Source organism: Podarcis raffonei, chromosome 9 (assembly GCF_027172205.1).
Source record: "Podarcis raffonei isolate rPodRaf1 chromosome 9, rPodRaf1.pri, whole genome shotgun sequence".
Lineage (NCBI taxonomy): Eukaryota > Metazoa > Chordata > Lepidosauria > Squamata > Lacertidae > Podarcis > Podarcis raffonei.
The window spans coordinates 34,426,489-34,444,704 of NC_070610.1; the positions used below are offsets into that span (position 1 = coordinate 34,426,489).

The window sequence follows — 18,216 nt, forward strand, 5'->3', positions numbered from 1 at the left end:
ATAACATTTTTGTATTTGGAAAACCCAGATTCAATTGTTTGCTTATCTAGGTCTTGGGGGGTTGGGGCTTGTTTCAGGTGACCCTACCCAACAGGGTGGTTGTGAAACTAAAATGCCATTCTGCACCTCTTGAAAGAAGGTTATACCATATACAGTGGTACCTCAGGTTAAGAACTTAATTCATTACGGAGGTCTGTTCTTAACCTGAAACTGTTCTTAACCTGAAGCACTACTTTAGCTAATGGGGCCTCTTGCTGCCGCCACACCACCGGAGCATGATTTCTTTGCATCCTGAAGCAAAGTTCTTAACCCGAGGTACTATTTCTCGGTTAGCGGAGTCTGTAACCTGAAGTATATGTAACCTGAAGCGTATGTAACCCGAGGGACCACTGTAGTGGCTAAGGATATAGCTACAATGCAAGAAGCCCCTAGACTGAATCACACTTCAGCTACAGAACATAGCAAAACTGCCATTTTCTCAGTCCCCAGACCAAGCCACAAATAACACTAATGCACCATTGGAATTTTTACAATTAATAGAGGAGGTTCCCATTTTCATCAGAACCACAGTGCGTGGGGAAAGGAGGTTCAACACTTCCTTCACTATTTAATAAAGCTGCCACGGGTGCCAACTGGTATTTGATATTTTGCATCCTGGGTGACTAACCAGTGTGTACTAACCAGGCTTCTCCTAAACCCACATTCTGAAGTTTATAGGTATTCTCCCATATACAAGCACATCCCCTGAACTCCTTGAAAAAAGGGTGGGAATAATCTCCATAATTGTGGTATTGTTATTCGGTGGGCATTCTGTAAATCAAAAAATAGCCCCATCAAGTAAGACAAAACCGAGAAAGGTGACAGTTTGTGTTGCATTTGTGAGTCTCTGTGTGTGTAATTGTGTGTGTGTGTGTGTGTGTGTGGTGCTGGTTCTGTTGTAAGAGGTTCCATTGGTTTGTACTGCAGCGATTTTCAGGTCATTTTCAAAGTGATTCCAAGTATTCATTGTGGTGCGGGGGACAATTACAGTGGTATTTAGAGAGTTCATTAGTGACCTCTTCTGGCTATGTGAGTGAATGGCAAGGGATGTTTCTTTAAAAAGAAGAAGCCCAAATTGTCTGGCGTGATTCTTGTGTAGGTTAACACCTTGATCTCCAAGAACAACAGATTAAGCCGGAGTGACTGTGGTTGTATCTTATATTGTGTGATCCCACTTGTCTCTTCCTCAATGACTAGGAAACAAAAATAGTTTCTACTAATTCTGATGGATACAGACCTGTCCAAGCCAACTCTTATGGCCTCAGTTCAGAATGATACGTACAGTTATATATTTCACCTTTCTCTCAAGTTGCCCAAGACAGTGTTTATCCTGACAACAGGCTCTGTGAACAAAGTTAGACCAAAAGTGTCCGGGACCAAGGTCACCCAATGAACTTGAACCAAGGCATCTGCAGCTGCTCACCCGAAGTATACTGGCTCTCAGTCTGCACACACACACACCTTTCCTGCATGGTTCTCCCATTCTTCCCCAATATATCGTCACAACAACCCTGTGAGGTAGGTCGGGCTAAGAGCCCATGACTGGCCCTAGTTCACCCAGTGAGCTTCAATGGCTGAGTTAGAATTTGAACCCAGGTTTTCCCAGTTGAACATTGCAACCACTGCACCCCCGACTCATCCTCAAAAGGAGCATCAGATACCACACAGCTAGACGATAGCAGACTCCGGCTTCCTCCACCTCACTCTTCCCTTCAGTGCGGCGGAAGAGACCTGGCATGGCAGAACTGAACTGCCAAGACCCAGGAACAAAAATGTAGCATGACAGCATCAAAGGAAGATGCCAATATCAGATCATATGGGACTGGAATTAGTAAATAATTGTCCCCTTCCACTATACCTATGAAGTCATCAGCACTGGACCAGGACTATCACGAGGCCAACAAGGCAGCCACCTTGGGTGCAGACCTCAGAGGGCTGCAGGACTGACATATGAGGATCACCATTTCATACAGAGTAGTATTTCTTATATATTACACATCTCTGATAATATTTAATTTTTATTTTCTATTTTGAATAATTTTATCATTTTTTAAAGTAATTCATACATTAAAAGTGTTGTCTGGAAGCAACTAGTTTCTTCATTTCAATTCAACAGACCTATAATTATTTACCTGCATCAACAATTGGCAAATTCTAACTATCCATGTATCAGACGTAGGCATAAATGCTAAGCCACTGAGTGAAAGAGTCAGAGCAATGCTTTGAAACCACTGAGATATTATCTTGGTAGCATATATGATGCTTTAATAGAGATATTTGATGACACAAGCCTAAAAAGTTTATTTGGAAATACTGGAGCTAAGATCCTTGCTGATACATTTTGTAAGTTTATTGTGTCCCTTGTTACATGCTTCCCTGAAACTGAAACACACATAAATCAAATTAAAATATGTGGTAACAGAGCCCTGTAGCAAATGGCATCCTTGTGATTCTGCTGGCAGAAGTGTCCCACCTGTTTTAGCTGCTACAAGCAAATTCACACAAGCAATTTTTCCTGACGGAGTCAAAAGATGTGCAAACGATTTAAAAACACACAATCTATGCTCCATTATAGCACCAGGTGGCGCCAGGTAACCTAAAATTGTGAGCTTCAAGCAGCAATAGTAAGAGTAAACCAGGCAATTCCTCCTCTCTTCTGCCTGTGCTAGTGGTGATCTAAAACTTTTTGCAGCTCCTGGTGACTTAAATGTCACCCCAGGACCTTTTGCAATGGAAAATAATTCTTAAGTGCATGTCTTCATCCATCCAACCTATATCCTACCTTTACATTTGCTCATTGCAGCTAACAAAATTTATTTTCCCAGAACAGTGTCCTACAAAAATGCTATTTTCCATATATATTTTTCTTTTAAAAAAACTTTATTGCAAAACAATTTACATATAACAACAGAGACAACCCAAGACAATACCTCAATGACAACTAAACAGTAACTAACAACATATCGTCCAACACCACACACACTTTTGACTTCCAATTCATCTCATTGTGCTTTCTACATATTCTTAACCTTTACGCCTTTCCTATTATATGTTACATATCCAGAAAATTTTCTACATTTATAGTTTCCCTTAATACTCAAGATTCAATCTAGACCTGTCAGGAGATTTGCATTTTTACAATATTGTTTTAGATATTCTTTAAATGTTATCCATTCTTTACACACTTTCTGGTTTGAGTTTCCTCTTATTCTCCCAGTCATTTTCGCAAGTTCCAGGTATTCTATCATCTTCACTTGCCAGTCAAGCTTTGTGGGAATTGAGTCACATTTCCAGTTTTTTGCTACTAAAATTCTAGCCGCCGTAGTTACATACATAAAGATGGTTCTAAAGGTTTTTTTTGCTGTTTTCCATATTTTGGGGGCAAGGTACCTTGAGCACCTACTGGACCAGCTCTGTAGTTTGGGAACTGGCAGCACTCTGATATGATGGTTCCACTCCTAACTTCAGGGTCAGATGGTAGAATTGTGTTGTTCAGGTTTGTGGTGCTTGTGCTGTAAGGTACTAGAGGGTTTAATCTTGTCCCCTGTGCTATTGAACATCTATATGAAGTCACAGGTGAGACTGTCAGTACAGTGGTACCTTGGGTTAAGAACTTAATTCGCTCTGGAGGTCCGTTCTTAACCTGAAACTGTTCTTGACCTGAGGTACCACTTTAGCTAATGGGGCCTCCTGCTGCTACTGCACGATTTCTGTTCTCATCCTGAAGCAAAGTTCTTAACCCGAGGTACTATTTATGGGTTAGCGGAGTCTGTAACCTGAAGCATCTGTAACCCAAGGTACCACTGTAGTTTGGAGTTGGGTGCCATCAATATGTTGGCGACACCTAGCTCTTTTTCTTGTTGACATCTGAATCAAATGAGGCTGTGCAGAATGTGGACCATGCTGGGTGAAGCTGGATGAGGGCCAATAAACTGACACCTGGCAAAGAAGAAACCGTGCCCTGGTGTGGAACTTAGGTAGAAGGCCTATTCTCGATGGGGTTGCATTCTTCTCAAAGGAGGAGGCCCATAATATGAGGATGCTACTGATTTCTTCATTGTCACTGGAGGCCCAGGGGGCTTGAGTAGCTAAGTGTTCCTTTCACCAGCTTCAACTGGTTATTCAGCTTCAGTGTTTCCTGGACAGGGATATTAAAAAGGTGGTTTAAAAACCTGTTCCTATGCATCTATTAAATCTGCCTAACAATGGGATTTAAACTCTGCTACTAGGGCCCTCTATGTGCAAACCCTGCGCTTTAAAAACAGGCACAAGCTGTTTGTCTTTTGTGTTAACCCACACAAGTGGGTCTGTAGAAGATCAAATATAATTCATATATCCTCTTACTAATACCCATCAGTCTGCTGCTCTGACTCATTGTTTAACCTGCCCTGCTGATGTTGTTTTCCCTACAAATGCATTGTCTTCTGTTTTAATGTATGCCAACCTTGGCATTGCTCACTCAATGAAGGGCGGACTAGAAATCCTTCTAATAAAGAAATACTCTAAGACAGCAGGTCAAATATTTCCCTTCTTCACTTTACAGGCCTTATGAAAGACGAAAAGCACAGGACAGGAGATGAAGAAACTCATTGCAACATGCTTATAGTCTCACTTCCTGCATATTTTCCATTCACAGCTTTCTTTCTGATGGGGTTGTGCACTCTAGTCCAAGCATGGCCTCCTGATTAGAGATTTGGAATCAAATCCTGTAGCTATTCTGCCCTTTTGTTTCAAAGTGCAACAGACACAGGACAGGGTTGCTAGCAAGGGGGAGGAAACCTCAGGCCCATGTTGCTTCAGTGACTAAAATATCTATTCACAACTATGGCTTTTCCTAGACTGGGATAGCCTGGTCACAATTATCCATGCTTTGTTAACTGGTTGCCAGTTTTGTTCTGGACCCGATTCAAGTACCTTCTGGACCAAATTATAAATGAGTTGGGCCTCAAATATCTGAAAGAAAGCCTCTTCCTTTACCAACCTGCCCATACATTTAGATCAGCAGGGGAACCCTGCTTATGGGCCTGCCTCAAGTGAGAGCTGTGGTACGTGGATGCCCTGAAGGGCCTTCTTGGTGGGAGCCCCTCACTTATGGAATAACCTCTCCTCTGAGGCGTGTCATTTCATTGATGCGTGTGGCATTGATGAGTGAAGATTCGCCTTCTTTGTTTTATTCCCTTCCTGCTCCCATGTAGATTTCCACTGAGATTTCAGTTATGGTAATGCATTATTTCTTTAAGCTTTTAAAACATCACAAATTATGGTTTTAATGCATATGCAGTCCTGTCCCAGGACCATTTGGTGAAGGGTGAGATAAACATACTTGAAACAAACATACACAGTTGGGCATGTTAGTTTGGATTCCTTCTTGGCAGTTTTAAAAGAACCAATTCAAAGGACTGATGCATACTTTTAAAGCTCTAAACCCCATTGGAACCAAGTACCTTTTTAACATGGCCTTTGACTCCTGAGATAGTATATATTTTAGGAATACCTTCTTCTTTGGATTGTAAATTGCTTTAACCAATTACTTTTATGCTGGTGTATTCTGCTCAGGGACCTCCTGGTGAAGGACGGGTAAGAAATCAAATAAATAGCAACAACACCTGAAGGAGCTCCATCTTCCATGACTACCTCTCTGTGCTCATAGTTTATCTGCTGATGGCCTTCTTCAAGTGCCTCCGTAGAGAAGAGACATTTTGAGCTCAGCTACCCCAGGTATGGAAGGGACTTGCTCCAAGCCGCTTGCCTGATGGCACTTTCTTTTTGGTGCTAGATGAAAATATTCTTATTTATTTTACTTTCAATACTTCGTAAATAGCTCAGGCAGCTTTTGATGTACCTTTAAGTATTCTTGACTGCTCTTTCATCTGCCAACTCATAGTCTGTTTGCAATTTTATGCATTTGTACATTTTGGGGAGATGGGAACCTTGTAACCAGCTGGAATCAAAGTTAAAAAGCAATAAATAAAAATAAATGGACAGGTGGTGGTGGTGGTGGGGAAACGACGACAAACATGACAGCTTTCTCCAGAGACCAAAACAGTGTCATTTCTTCCTGACTGGATCGATAAATGCAGAGTTCAAATGATTACCTTTGAGCATGTGAGCACATATAATCTGTAATTTTAACATATAATTTTATTAGGATTATTTGTGTTTTATTCATATTTATTAGGTTATTTTATTTATTTTTAATGATTGGTACTACCAGTTTTTTTTAATGAGTATTTTAGATTGCTTTACTTTAACCACTTGGTAGAGCAGTAGTCTTCAACCTTTTGAGACCTAGACCCACACCGGGAGACCCATTTCTTAACACACACACACACCGTATTTGTATGGTAGCAGTGCTGCTGTTGTGAACAGGCAAATGACCCAGTAGGGTGGCTACTACTGACCCACAAGTTGAAAACCAGTGACTTACGATATTTTTTACTGAAGTAGTAATACGGTAAGCCCATAACTTACAGGTTACATTCTGGTAGCTTGCACCGAAAGTCAAATTTGTGTATTGTAAAAAACCCATTTGGTTCAGTGGTGGGTGGGATGGCCAAAGCCGTTTTTCCTGGAGCCCCACCCCCTTTATATTTTAAATAAATACATTTTTGCCACACCCACAAAGCTGAATGTGCACCAAGTTAAATGCACTTAAGTTAGAATCAGAGTTGGAAGGGACCTGGAAGGGAATCCTGCCCACAGCCATCCCTGGGTGGGCTCAAACCACCAACCTTCTGGAAAACCACCAGTTGCAATGACCTATTGCATCACAAGGCTTCCTTACTGTATATACCGTATTTTTCGCTCTATAAGACGCACCAGACCACAAGGCGCACCTAGTTTTTGGAGGAGGAAAACAAGAAAAAAAATATTCTGAATCTCAGAAGCCAGAACAGCAAGAGGGATCGCTGCGCAGTGAAAGCAGCAATCCCTCTTGCTGTTCTGGCTTCTGGGATAGCTGCGCAGCCTGCATTCGCTCCATAAGACGCACACACATTTCCCCTTACTTTTTAGGAGGGAAAAAGTGAGTCTTATAGAGCAAAAAATACGGTAAATCTTGCCAAGTAACATAAGTAATGGGTGGTATTCAATTAATTCAATTCAATTAATTAATATATATATATTGCATTTTGCTTGAAATTATATGTGTAAGACCAATTGCTTTCTGTTGGAAAGGGAGGGCTCTTCGTTTCTCTTTTGCCAGCTTCCTTGCCGTTCTCTCTTTGGCGACAGTCTACCACTGGGAAATCAAGAGTCAGGACAAACAAAGGAGCATTTATCCGGGATTTTCTTCCAGCCCTCCTTCCCTGCAGCATCTCCCTTTAGCTTGCTTCAACATTTGAAAAGAAACAACTGGCAAGGAGGCAAGAAAAAGAAGCAAAGGAATAAGGTATGTCTCTTCCCTGCCCCATGCAAATGATCCTAGTTAATTAGTTTTCTCTGGGTTGGTTCTAAGAGCTAAAACTAAAACCACATGCGTGCGTTGAACCCAGGCAAGCGGAAAACATCCCAAGGTGGAGGTGACCTGCACCTCAGGTGGTGGTGGATATGAAGAGGTATTAATTTGCTTAACAGCCTTGACTAAGTAGCTGAGGAAAGGTAATCTCTTTTCTTTGTTATGAATCCAAGAGAGAGAGCTTAAAAATACAGGGTATGCAATACTACAGAGCAGTGCTGGAAAAATTAAATTTTGATGTGTTTAATATAGTGAATGTCAGCAACAAATGCATTCATTGAACTAGAATATCTGAAAATTATGTGTTTGCCAAGACAGACAGTACCGCTATGTGTGATGGTGAGCAGAGCAGTGAATCCACCAAGAAGATTCCATGAATTGACTCTTTGTGAAAACAGACCATCAATTCCATGATTCTTTAGAGGCACTAGGGTTGTTGTTGTTTTACATTAAACCCCCATTTAATTTCTCCAAAGAAACCAGAATGTACATGGATATTCATATTTGTCATCTTCATACCCATTCTTTGCTCCATAATAATAATTTCCAGCACTGCTCTGTAGTATTGCATACCCCGTATTTTTAAACTCTCTTTCTTTGATTCATAAGTGGACACACACACATGAGAGGAGAGAGAGAGAGAGAGAGAGAGAGAGAGAGAGAGAGAGAGCCTGCCTGCTTGAACCACAGCAGTACCAAACATGATTAGCACACCTTTCTGATTCCAAGAAAACAGATGGATGTAATTCACATCACCTCACTTACTAGAGAAGCCTGAAAATAAGACACAAGTGACAAGATGTGCACTTCAGCATTGTCAATGGGCTTCCATAGTAGCTAGAACGTGGATATTTGATCCACACAGTCCAAGTCACCCTTATTACTGGGAAATAGAACCTTTTTGACATGAAACAGTTAAAACTCAGGATATGAAACACACCTCTGAACATAGACTAGTACTCCAGCAGAGAGGGAGACAAGGGAGCTTGGGCAGTAAGATGGGAGGCAAAATACACTGGAAAAATAGAGGGCAGTTATCCATTGTCCAAATTCCCACAATTAAGGAATTTACAGGCAAGTTGGATTCTTCTCCTAAAACTTCTTCTTCTTCTTCTGTTACTTTGCTGTCATTTCTTATCAGGGTCATTCCAAAAAGCCCTAAGAATAGACTAACTTTTCCGTGTCTGTTTCTCATGCTTTTATCCATCACAACAATCCATTTTCACATTAATCTGTGATTTTGAAAACTATTTCCTAAAACTACATATTTAAATACATTAATAAATGTGTGTTAACTCAAAGCATATATTCAGATCTCTCTTTTGAAACATTTAAAATGCTGAGAATGTGTAACAAAGGGCAAAATCTGTTAAGACTGCCTATCTTAGATTATGTGCACATCTGATATGAGAAATTAGGTTGCTTTTGTACAGGATCAAATTCTTCTAACAGATGGAGTCTAACCTTGAACAGAAAGGAGCCTTGAAAACACTGCACAGGGAGTGTGTTTTTGAAGACATCATTTCAGTAGTGTATCATTCATCACACTCAGCAATTTAAAGCAGTAGTGTTGTACCTTGGTTGACGAAAGCCTTGCAAGTCAAACGTTTTGGCTTCTGAATGCCACAAACCCAGAATTGAGTGTTCCAGTTTGCGAATGTTCTTTGGAACCCAAACATCCAAAGCGGCTTCCGCTTGGCTGCAGGAACGTCCTGCAGCCAACTGGAAGCGGTGCCTTGGTTTCCTAACGTTTTGGAAGTTGAACACACTTCTGGAACGGATTCTGTTCGACTTCCGAGGTACCAATGTGGTGTCAATTAATGCTCCCTTAATAAGTCTATAGTACAAACCATATCATATTTAGAGCAGACATCCCCAAACTCAGCCCTCCAGAAGTTTTGGGACTACAATTCCCATCATCCCTGACCACTGGTCCTGTTAGCTAGAGATGATGGGAGTTGTAGTCCCAAAACATCTGAAGGGCCAAGTTTGGGGATGCCTGGTTTAGAGCATAAAAACAATAGGTCCTCTGCACACACACTTTTACCTCAGGCCTCAGAAAATATGCTGGGATACCAAGAGGTAAGATCAGCAGTGAACACTTCAGTATCTTATTTGGGACCTTATTTGGTAAATTATTTGGACTTTACAAAAGCCTCCTTAGTTCTAATCCACACAATAGCTGAGGACACATTTTAGGATTTACTGTTTTTTAAAACTGGCAACACAATGCCATCACCATCTTAAATACTGCAAACGACACAACAATAAATACACTTGGAACATAGACAAGATTTACTTATTGTGTTGACTGAGGGATCAAAGTGCTGGAGAGACCCTGAGGTACATCTATACCATCGGGGATAGCTACAATGGCTTTAAAAGTTTCTATCTGGTTCAAATCCTGTGCTGACTGAAGTCAGATGGGCATCAACCTGGAAACAGGAGGGCTGACTAGCAGCTAGGGAAAAGAGTGGCTCAGGAATATTGGCTTCTGCACAACACAGTGGCCTGCATAGCTCTGTTAAATCCCATTGCTATGGTTAAAGTTATTTTTTAAAACACCCTCTGCTTCTGGCAGATGTGACAATCTGGGTCAGAATGAGAATCTGGAATGATCTAGCAATGATTTGTGCCTTAGCAACACATTTTCCAGTTTCATCATCTGTTTCTGCAAGTCTCAGAACATTTTCTGAAACAGCCTGCTGAAACTGTCGATTCAATTTAACATGTTCACATAATTTCACTGGGTTTTTTCTGCCAAACTTAGGTAATCTACAGGAGGGCGACACCTTGCAAAGACCATCACAACACTGTGGAATTGCTAATTCCAGCACTCTGGATGAGATACTTCTAGGAAGAAAGTTCCATCCATTTCAGTTTTCTTTGTTTCTTGTGTTTCCAATCTTAAATTCAGTTCTTTACATTTTTGCAGAAAATTAACCAGCATTTTAATGTGAATTTCTCCTAGTTTTTGTACGCCATTTTCACAAATGTGCCCATTTCTGCGAGCAATTTTCCCTAGTATGCATTTCTGTATGTTATTTTCACTAATATATGCATTCATATGCACACATTCCCCTAGCATATGCATATTTGCAAACATTGCTTAGGGAACTGCGTTGCGAACTTTGGGTAAGTGTGAATTTCGTAGGATGGCTTTGCTTCAGTTCTCATATTCTTTTAGAAAGCAACAATTTGGTAAGATTTGGCTTTAAATGCAAATGGAATCAAACCTGTCCTATCCATGGATAGTGGAAAAACAGAGCTAAAGGGATGAATTTGATAAATAGACTGGTTTTATGTCGGCACCCAGCTAAGCGCCTTTTCTTTTCTCTCGCTAGCACTATTCGCAAACTCTTGCCAGGATGCTCTCCACTCTTCTGTTTCTGAGCTTTCTGCTTGGGACCAGCCCAACACCATCTGGCCGCCTCTCCTGTTACAGGAAAATATTAAAAGACCACAACTGTCACAGCGTCCCAGAGGGAGTGGCCAGTCTTCGTCCAATTGACGGGCTTCTTCAAGATCACTTCTGGGACGGAAAGGGCTGTGAGATGGTCTGCTATTGTAATTTTAATGAATTGCTCTGCTGCCCAAAGTAAGTCGCTTCTTTGACTCTTGCTTTCTTTTCTTTGCAAGGAGAGGTAGTAGTAGTAGTAGTAATAATAATAATAATAATAATAATAATAATAATAATAATAATAATAAATTATTTATTATTTATACCCTACTCTGGGCGGCTTCCAACAAAATATTAAAATACAGTAGTCCATCAAACATTAAAAGCTTCCCTAAACAGGGCTGCCTTCAAATGTCTTCTAAAAGTTGTTCGCTTTGACATCTGGTGGGAGGGCGTTCCACAGGGTGGGTGCCACTACTGAGAAGGCCCTCTGCCTGGTTCCCTGTAACTTGGCTTCTCGCAGTGAGGGAACCGCCAGAAGGCCCTCGGCGCTGGACCTCAGCGTCCGGGCAGAACGATGGGGGTGGAGACGCTCCTTCAGGTATACTAGGCCGAGGCCGTTTAGGGCTTTAAAGGTCAACACCAACACTTTGAACTGTGCTCGGAAACGTACTGGGAGCCAATGTAGGTCTTTCAAGACCGGTGTTATGTGGTCTCTGCGGCCGCTCCCAGTCACCAGTCTAGCTGTCGCATTCTGGATTAGTTGGTAGTTTCTGGGTCACCTTCAAAGGTAGCCCCACATAGAGCGCATTGCAGTAGTCCAAGCGAGAGCGAACTAGAGCATGCACCACTCTGGCGAGACAGTCAAACCAAACTAAAGTGTATAGTTATACATGTTTAATGATGTGCACCAAGTCCCACTGAACTCAACGGGTCTTACTTGTGACTTGATATGCATAGGATTGCATAGCTTCATTGAAATCAAAAGCAGAAAAACCCTCTATCTATTATTATCTAACATCCCAAATAATAATAAAAGCTTCAGTACCAAAATATGACATAGGAGTGCTATGGTCCGAAGACATGGCACAGGGATCTTGCTGAAAGTAAGCAACCTTGGTCAGGTCAGAACCTGGATGTACACTGTCTGAGGGAGGCAGTGTAGCTCAGTGGTCAAGCATCTGCTTTGTATGTAAAAGGTCTCCAAGTCATTGCTCAGTGACTTCAGGTAGGGCTGGGAATGTTCCCTGCCTGAAACCAGAGCCACTGCCAGTCTGTTTAGACAATATGGAAGTAGACAGACCAATGGTCTGACTTGGTATGTCAAGTTTCATGATGGGTCATTCTTAATTTTATTTTTATTTATTAGATTTATATACTGTACTTCGTTGTAAGATCCCAGGGTGGATTCTGACTTCTGTTTTAGACCACCACCACTCTTTTCCTTACCTAATAAATATTCAGATATTTTGGACCTAAGGATAGCTAACAATATGTAAGCCCACTTAAGTCTTTGGTGTAACACAAACTATAGGACATAGGGCCACTGATTCAATATGTGTGTCCACTTGTTCATCACGGAATTTGGGGTAGAAACGGTCGTTCTGAGGACAGCACTGGTTATTACAAGAGCACCTCTGTTGCTGCTAATTTCAAAGATGAGCAGCATAGACAAGAGGGGCAAAGGGAGGGGGTGGTATTTTGGAGGTAGCAGTGTGTGTACTGAGGCGGTGGCAGTATGGTAACTGGAACACACAACACCATGAAATCAGGTTATATGGAATAAGTAACAGGTAGATTCAGGAGCTAGATGCTTCACATTTTCCCTTCTCCAGTAGTTCCTTTCATCCCTATTCTGTTTATCTGGCAGAAAGCCCAGCATAACCATGCAGAACCTTGTGCTGTTGGGGAGGAAAGTAAATGGGCTTGATATTTAGAAATTGGTCAATAACCCTCATTTCCAGAGACATTAGGAATTCGGATAAACTGAGCTCTTTAAGCTCTATCTAATTCAGGGATGGGGAGCCTGTGGCTGTCGAGCTGTTGTTGGACTACAGTCCTCATCAACCACCTGCCAGCATGGTCAATTAACAAGTAAGATGGGAATTGCTGTCCTGCAAAATCTGGGGGGCCACAATTTTTACATCTCGGTGGGTGTAATTCATAGGCCATACAGAGACAGTGGTCAATATAACTAAGCATAATTGGTATACAAACAAAGAACAAAAAATGGTTTGCAATAAAAAAGGAAAAAAGAACTTAGCAGTGTTCTTTTAATGAAACAAGTGTTTGAATACTAATGAAGCTTATTCTGAAACACCACTGCTTTTAAGGGGGCAGTTTTAAGTAAGTATATTTTAGGACCCATATATTATTAAAACCTCGCATGTGGTCCTGAGCCTTTTAACCTAAAGTTCAGGTAGAAGCCTGGGTAATTTGCATTTAATGAAATGATTTGCCTCCAGTTTCAGTAGGGAAATTGAAAGACCACCTGGAAACTTCAATTGGTCCAAAATGTGGCTGCCTGATTACTATTGTCACCTCTCTCTTATAAGATCTGCATTGCTTTCTTACTCATTTCCTGACTCAAGTATGGGTTCTAACCTTTAAATCCCTAAATGGCTTAAAGTCGGGTTACCTACTCCCACATGAGTCTGGCCAGAAGTTAAGGTCAGCATCAGAAGCTCATTCCTACTTTACATGGAATTAGACTAGTAGGAGGAACTCAAGACAGAGCTTTTTAAATGGAATGATCACTGAATTGTGGGAATACACTCCCCATGGAGACCTACTAAGCTCCTTCCCTTTTAGTCTTCAGACAGTTGCTGAGAACTTTTATTATTATTTCCAGCTTCCTTTTTACATTTAGTTGCCTGCTTCTAATTTGATTGCTGGCTTTATAAAGTGTCTGCTTTTATGGTTGTTTAGTCTGTCTTTCATTTATTGTGTTTTCATTATTCTTGTAAGCCACTTTGCATATTTAAGAAACACAAGAAGAATGAATACCTATAGCATACTTCCCGATTTGAATTTCTGCCAATTTCTTTCAGGGGTATCTTTTTTGGGCCAAAAATATCATTTGTGATTCCCTGCAACAAGCCATGAAGAAACATTGCATTTGAGAAAGAACGGCAAATGCAGGACTTTGTTCATGAAGACTGGAATAAAGCTTATGTGGTCATCAGGTCTAAAGAAGATGGACTTTGAATGCAGTACGGAAGCTACTATAGCCACCATTTTTTAGGCATTCAATGTTATGTTTAAACAAGACTAACAGCACCATGTTTACCATTCATTGCATGGGTATTACCTCCAAGGAAGTAGACTTTAGGGACAGTAAAATTAAAGTTAATAAAACCCCATATGTAGCAGAGCTCTCAACTCTAATTTGGTAGTGATGTTGATGTTCATTGACCTGACCTAAGTAACATACCATAGAAGATACACTTTTTGCATGACATTGGCCATCAACACCCAGCCAGCGACAGAAGTATTTGGATATGTAGAACAGGGCATAGGCAGACCTCTTTTGCTTTATCAGCAATTCTCATTCCAAGTACAGGATAAAAGACAAGAAATTCTGCGCAACTGTGGAAGCACTAACAAACACAAAGCCTTCTTTGTGGAAATGATAAAAGGGTCGATAAAAAGTGCCTGGAGAGAAAAAAAAGGAAAAGCAACAGATACATTTGACAACAGGAAGCATAAAATATTTTTCATTGATCTATGAAAACTCCTGAAGCTTCCAAATGTGTTTCACCTAAAAACTGCCAGGAAATACAATATAAACTATTAACAGGGCTAGCCTGCACTGAAGGCACATTGAGTAACTCATAATCTGTTACGGATTCTGCCCATTAAGGTATTTAAATGCTGCTGGCATGTGTTTTATTTTTGCATAGTAAGCACAATGAGAGGAGACTAATCTTACCATCTTCAGCTCTTAAATTTTTAGTTTTCATTGTTCTAGGTAGACCATTAGTAAAATTATTTGATACTTATGTACCAGGGGACAATCCAACAATTTTGACACTACTTCAGAATGGGTCAGTAAGCCGCACTGAACACAGAGGGCCATACTTCAGAGTATACATAGGATTGCATTTTACATTTCACTGTTGGTGGGACATGCCTGCACAACTTGTGACACTCTGAGCTGATTGTATCTCCTTAGCACCAGCCATGATTTGTAGTCTAATTGGGAAGAAAGGTTGAAAAAAATGGGTATGTTTACTATGGAGAAATAAAAGCTTGGGGTGGAAAAGCACAGAAATGCGATTTTCAAATATTTAAAAGGCTCTTGGGTAGAAGAAAAATTGCTCAATCCTATTCCTAAGATTAGAGCAAGAAATATGTTTCAGCTACCAGAAAATTAGTGATAAAACACTGCGAAACTGTCCAAACGTTTAAGGGAAGCAAATAAATAAGCTGCCTGTGGCTGTTGTGGCTTATCTTTTGCAGTATTTAATTAGAAGCTAGATAGGCAGCTTTCTTAGAGCAGCGAGGGGCGGGGATTTCAGCCATTCATTCAACAGTGTGCACACCTAGCTCAATTTTCTCAATATGATAATTGTGTTTTGCATTCATCTTACCTTTTTCAATCTCAAGAGCCAATCAAAGTACTCTCAATGAAGTTTAACGCTACTGTGAAACAAAGCAGGATTAACTTCCTAAGTGTTAAGCCAAGTCTGCTTCTAGCAACACAAGAATATTATCCTCTTGTATCACAACACAATTTATGATTGTTCTACATACTGAAGTATTTCACAAAACAAATGCTGCCTATGCAGTAAATACCTTAAAATTTATTTATAGGCAGCCCCTTTCCCCCTATTTGTAATAATGATTTGTGTATGGTCAGTTCAAAAAGAAGGTAATGCTTGCCTACATACCAAGACTGATTTAAATACTGCTTTGAGCACTCACATAGTCCTTTCCCCCCTAAGTGCTCATTTGTCCTTCTCGAACTAGACTTTTGGCACCAGTCCATCTCTGCAGTCTGAGGTCATATTGAATGCTGTGCCTATTATGTCTGCAACTGCTCTGAATTTTGTATTATCTACAGTCTTCTGTCTAATCATGACGTTCAACAGTACAGTGTAAGGATACTAGTATCTCTCCTTGAGAAAGTTTAATACCACCGTCGCATACTTGTCCAAAGGATCTTATTAACTGTATTGCTTTTTTGCAGCTCAATCGAGCAGTTCTTATTGAAGAGATTATTTAGGTATGCATAGAGTCATGAGGCCACAGGAACAAACACACCTGTATAGTAATCAGCTATATTTAGGTTTCTCACATGGGGGGCTAGAAGTCACCCCACCAAAAAGTTATGGTTACACTACATGTTTACTCATAAGCAAGTCCCTGTAAATTCAAGGGGACTTGCTCCAAGCACGTTTATAGGATTGCAGCCTAACTTTGGTAATCTACTCCTTTTGGCAATGTTTCCGCACTATTCTGCTTCTGATCCAAAAGCATGCAAAAGGGTAGGAAAAGGCTTATAGGTTTTTATCTTCCAGGTGCCTCTATGTGGGTTGCTGCAATCGGTATTCAGCCGTAAGGCAAAGATTTCACATGATGGCGAAAGCTACAGTACAACTTTTTTTATAACTACATGCAATTCAACCAGGGTTTCTAACTTTCTACAGCTTTGCCTTTTGTGTCAGTGGGATTCGTTCCTAAATTCTAAGAAAATGTTACGTAACAGCACAATGTTGGAGAAACCTTTGGCCATTAACTGCTGGCTTTAATTTCCAAAAACAAGCTTTATACTCACAATCAGACAGTAGAAGATGACAGTGTTAGAACTTCAGCCTCACAGCAATCCTATGCATACAGTCGTACCTTGGTTTTCAAACAGCTTAGTTTTCGAACAGCTTAGTTCTTGAACGTTTTGGCTCCCGAACGCCACAAACCCGGAAGTGACTGTTCTGCTTGACGAACTATTTTTGGAAGTTGAATGTCCAACGAGGCTTCCAATTGGCTGCAGGAGTTTCCTGTGGCCAAACAGAAGCTGCACTTTGGTTTCAGAACATTTTGGAAGTCGAACGGACTTCTGGAATGGATTCCATCCGACTTCCAAGGTACAAATGTACTTTGCTGGAAACAAGCCCTACTTAACACAGTGGAATATTACTGAGTAAACACGCGTAGATTTGTGCTGCATTTAAAATATGGATTCTGGTTGCTTTTCTAGTCACAAATTCAAACCCAAGTTCTCAAATTGTCGAACACTGGTTATGGTTTTAAATAAAAATCATCTTTAGGTATCACTTACCTTTTGCAGGCTGCATCTTGTCTAAACTGGGAGTGACAAAACATCAAATGTGACTTTCAGTACAGGTGATGGCCTTGAGAAGAGCAGGTGGTTTGAAGATAGCATGTAGGGTTGGGCTTACTCATATTGTGCACTGGCACAGAAGATAGGAAAAGGATATGCAACACAGCAGGGTGCAAGACCAGGAAACAAGAGAGTACATTAGGCTGCACACTTGAAGCTGCATTTACAAAGACCCACTTCTACTGTATATCCAATTATCACAGTTAGTTTCTAGGACACCAATCACCTGTCAAGGCTCTATCTAGAAGAAGCTTGATCCCAGCTATTTTAACTGGCAACTGGAGCATCTGCAACCCAGATGCTGTATATACACCCCCTCATCCTAAACAGAAAAGCCGATCAACTTGGAAATTGCTCGTTGGACCCATGTGACAGTCCACCTATAGTGCTGAAAACCGCTGGACCACCTTCTGATAGTGCACAGTTTTACAAACAGCAGATACAGTCACTTTTCACATCACAGCTGTTATATTTAGTAAGGCAAAAGGAGTGGTTTTTCTTTTCTACTACTGAAGTGCAGAAGTCAAACAGTGCAAAAATACATTACTTAAGAAAGCAATACAAAACACTATTCCCCAGTGGGAATACTATACTGGCTACACGCCACTGAGTCCTCTTTTTTTAAAGCTACTAAAATTTGTGGGACTAATACACCATCAATGGTTTGTCAACTATAACCCCCCCCCAATAGGAGAAGCACTATACCAGAGCTTTTAAAACTTTTCATGTTGGTGACACACTTTTTAGACATGTATCATTTCGCGACATAGTAATTCAGTTTTGCTAGCAAACCGGAGGTTAAACTAACCCCTTTCCAGCCCTGGGAGCATTCGCGTGATACGCTAACATGTAACAACACACAGTTTGGAAAGCTCTGCACTAGACAATAAACAATTTTGCTGTTTATAACTGTGGTAGTTAATATGGAACTGCAACCAAACCTTCTTTTGGAAGTATGCAAAACTCAAAGCAAATATT

At 40.7% G+C, this 18,216-nt stretch overlaps 1 protein-coding gene across 1 annotated transcript; it reads left to right on the forward strand.

Annotated features, from left to right (window-relative positions):
* The first annotated feature begins 10,863 nt into the window (after nucleotides 1–10,863).
* Nucleotides 10,864–14,341, forward strand: SCRG1 (stimulator of chondrogenesis 1). The gene is made up of 2 exons (XM_053402723.1): nucleotides 10,864–11,093; nucleotides 13,946–14,341. The coding sequence occupies exons 1-2, from the start codon at nucleotides 10,864–10,866 to the stop codon at nucleotides 13,998–14,000; spliced, it is 285 nt and encodes a 94-aa protein (XP_053258698.1). The 3' UTR covers nucleotides 14,001–14,341.
* Nucleotides 14,342–18,216: the final 3,875 nt, after the last annotated feature.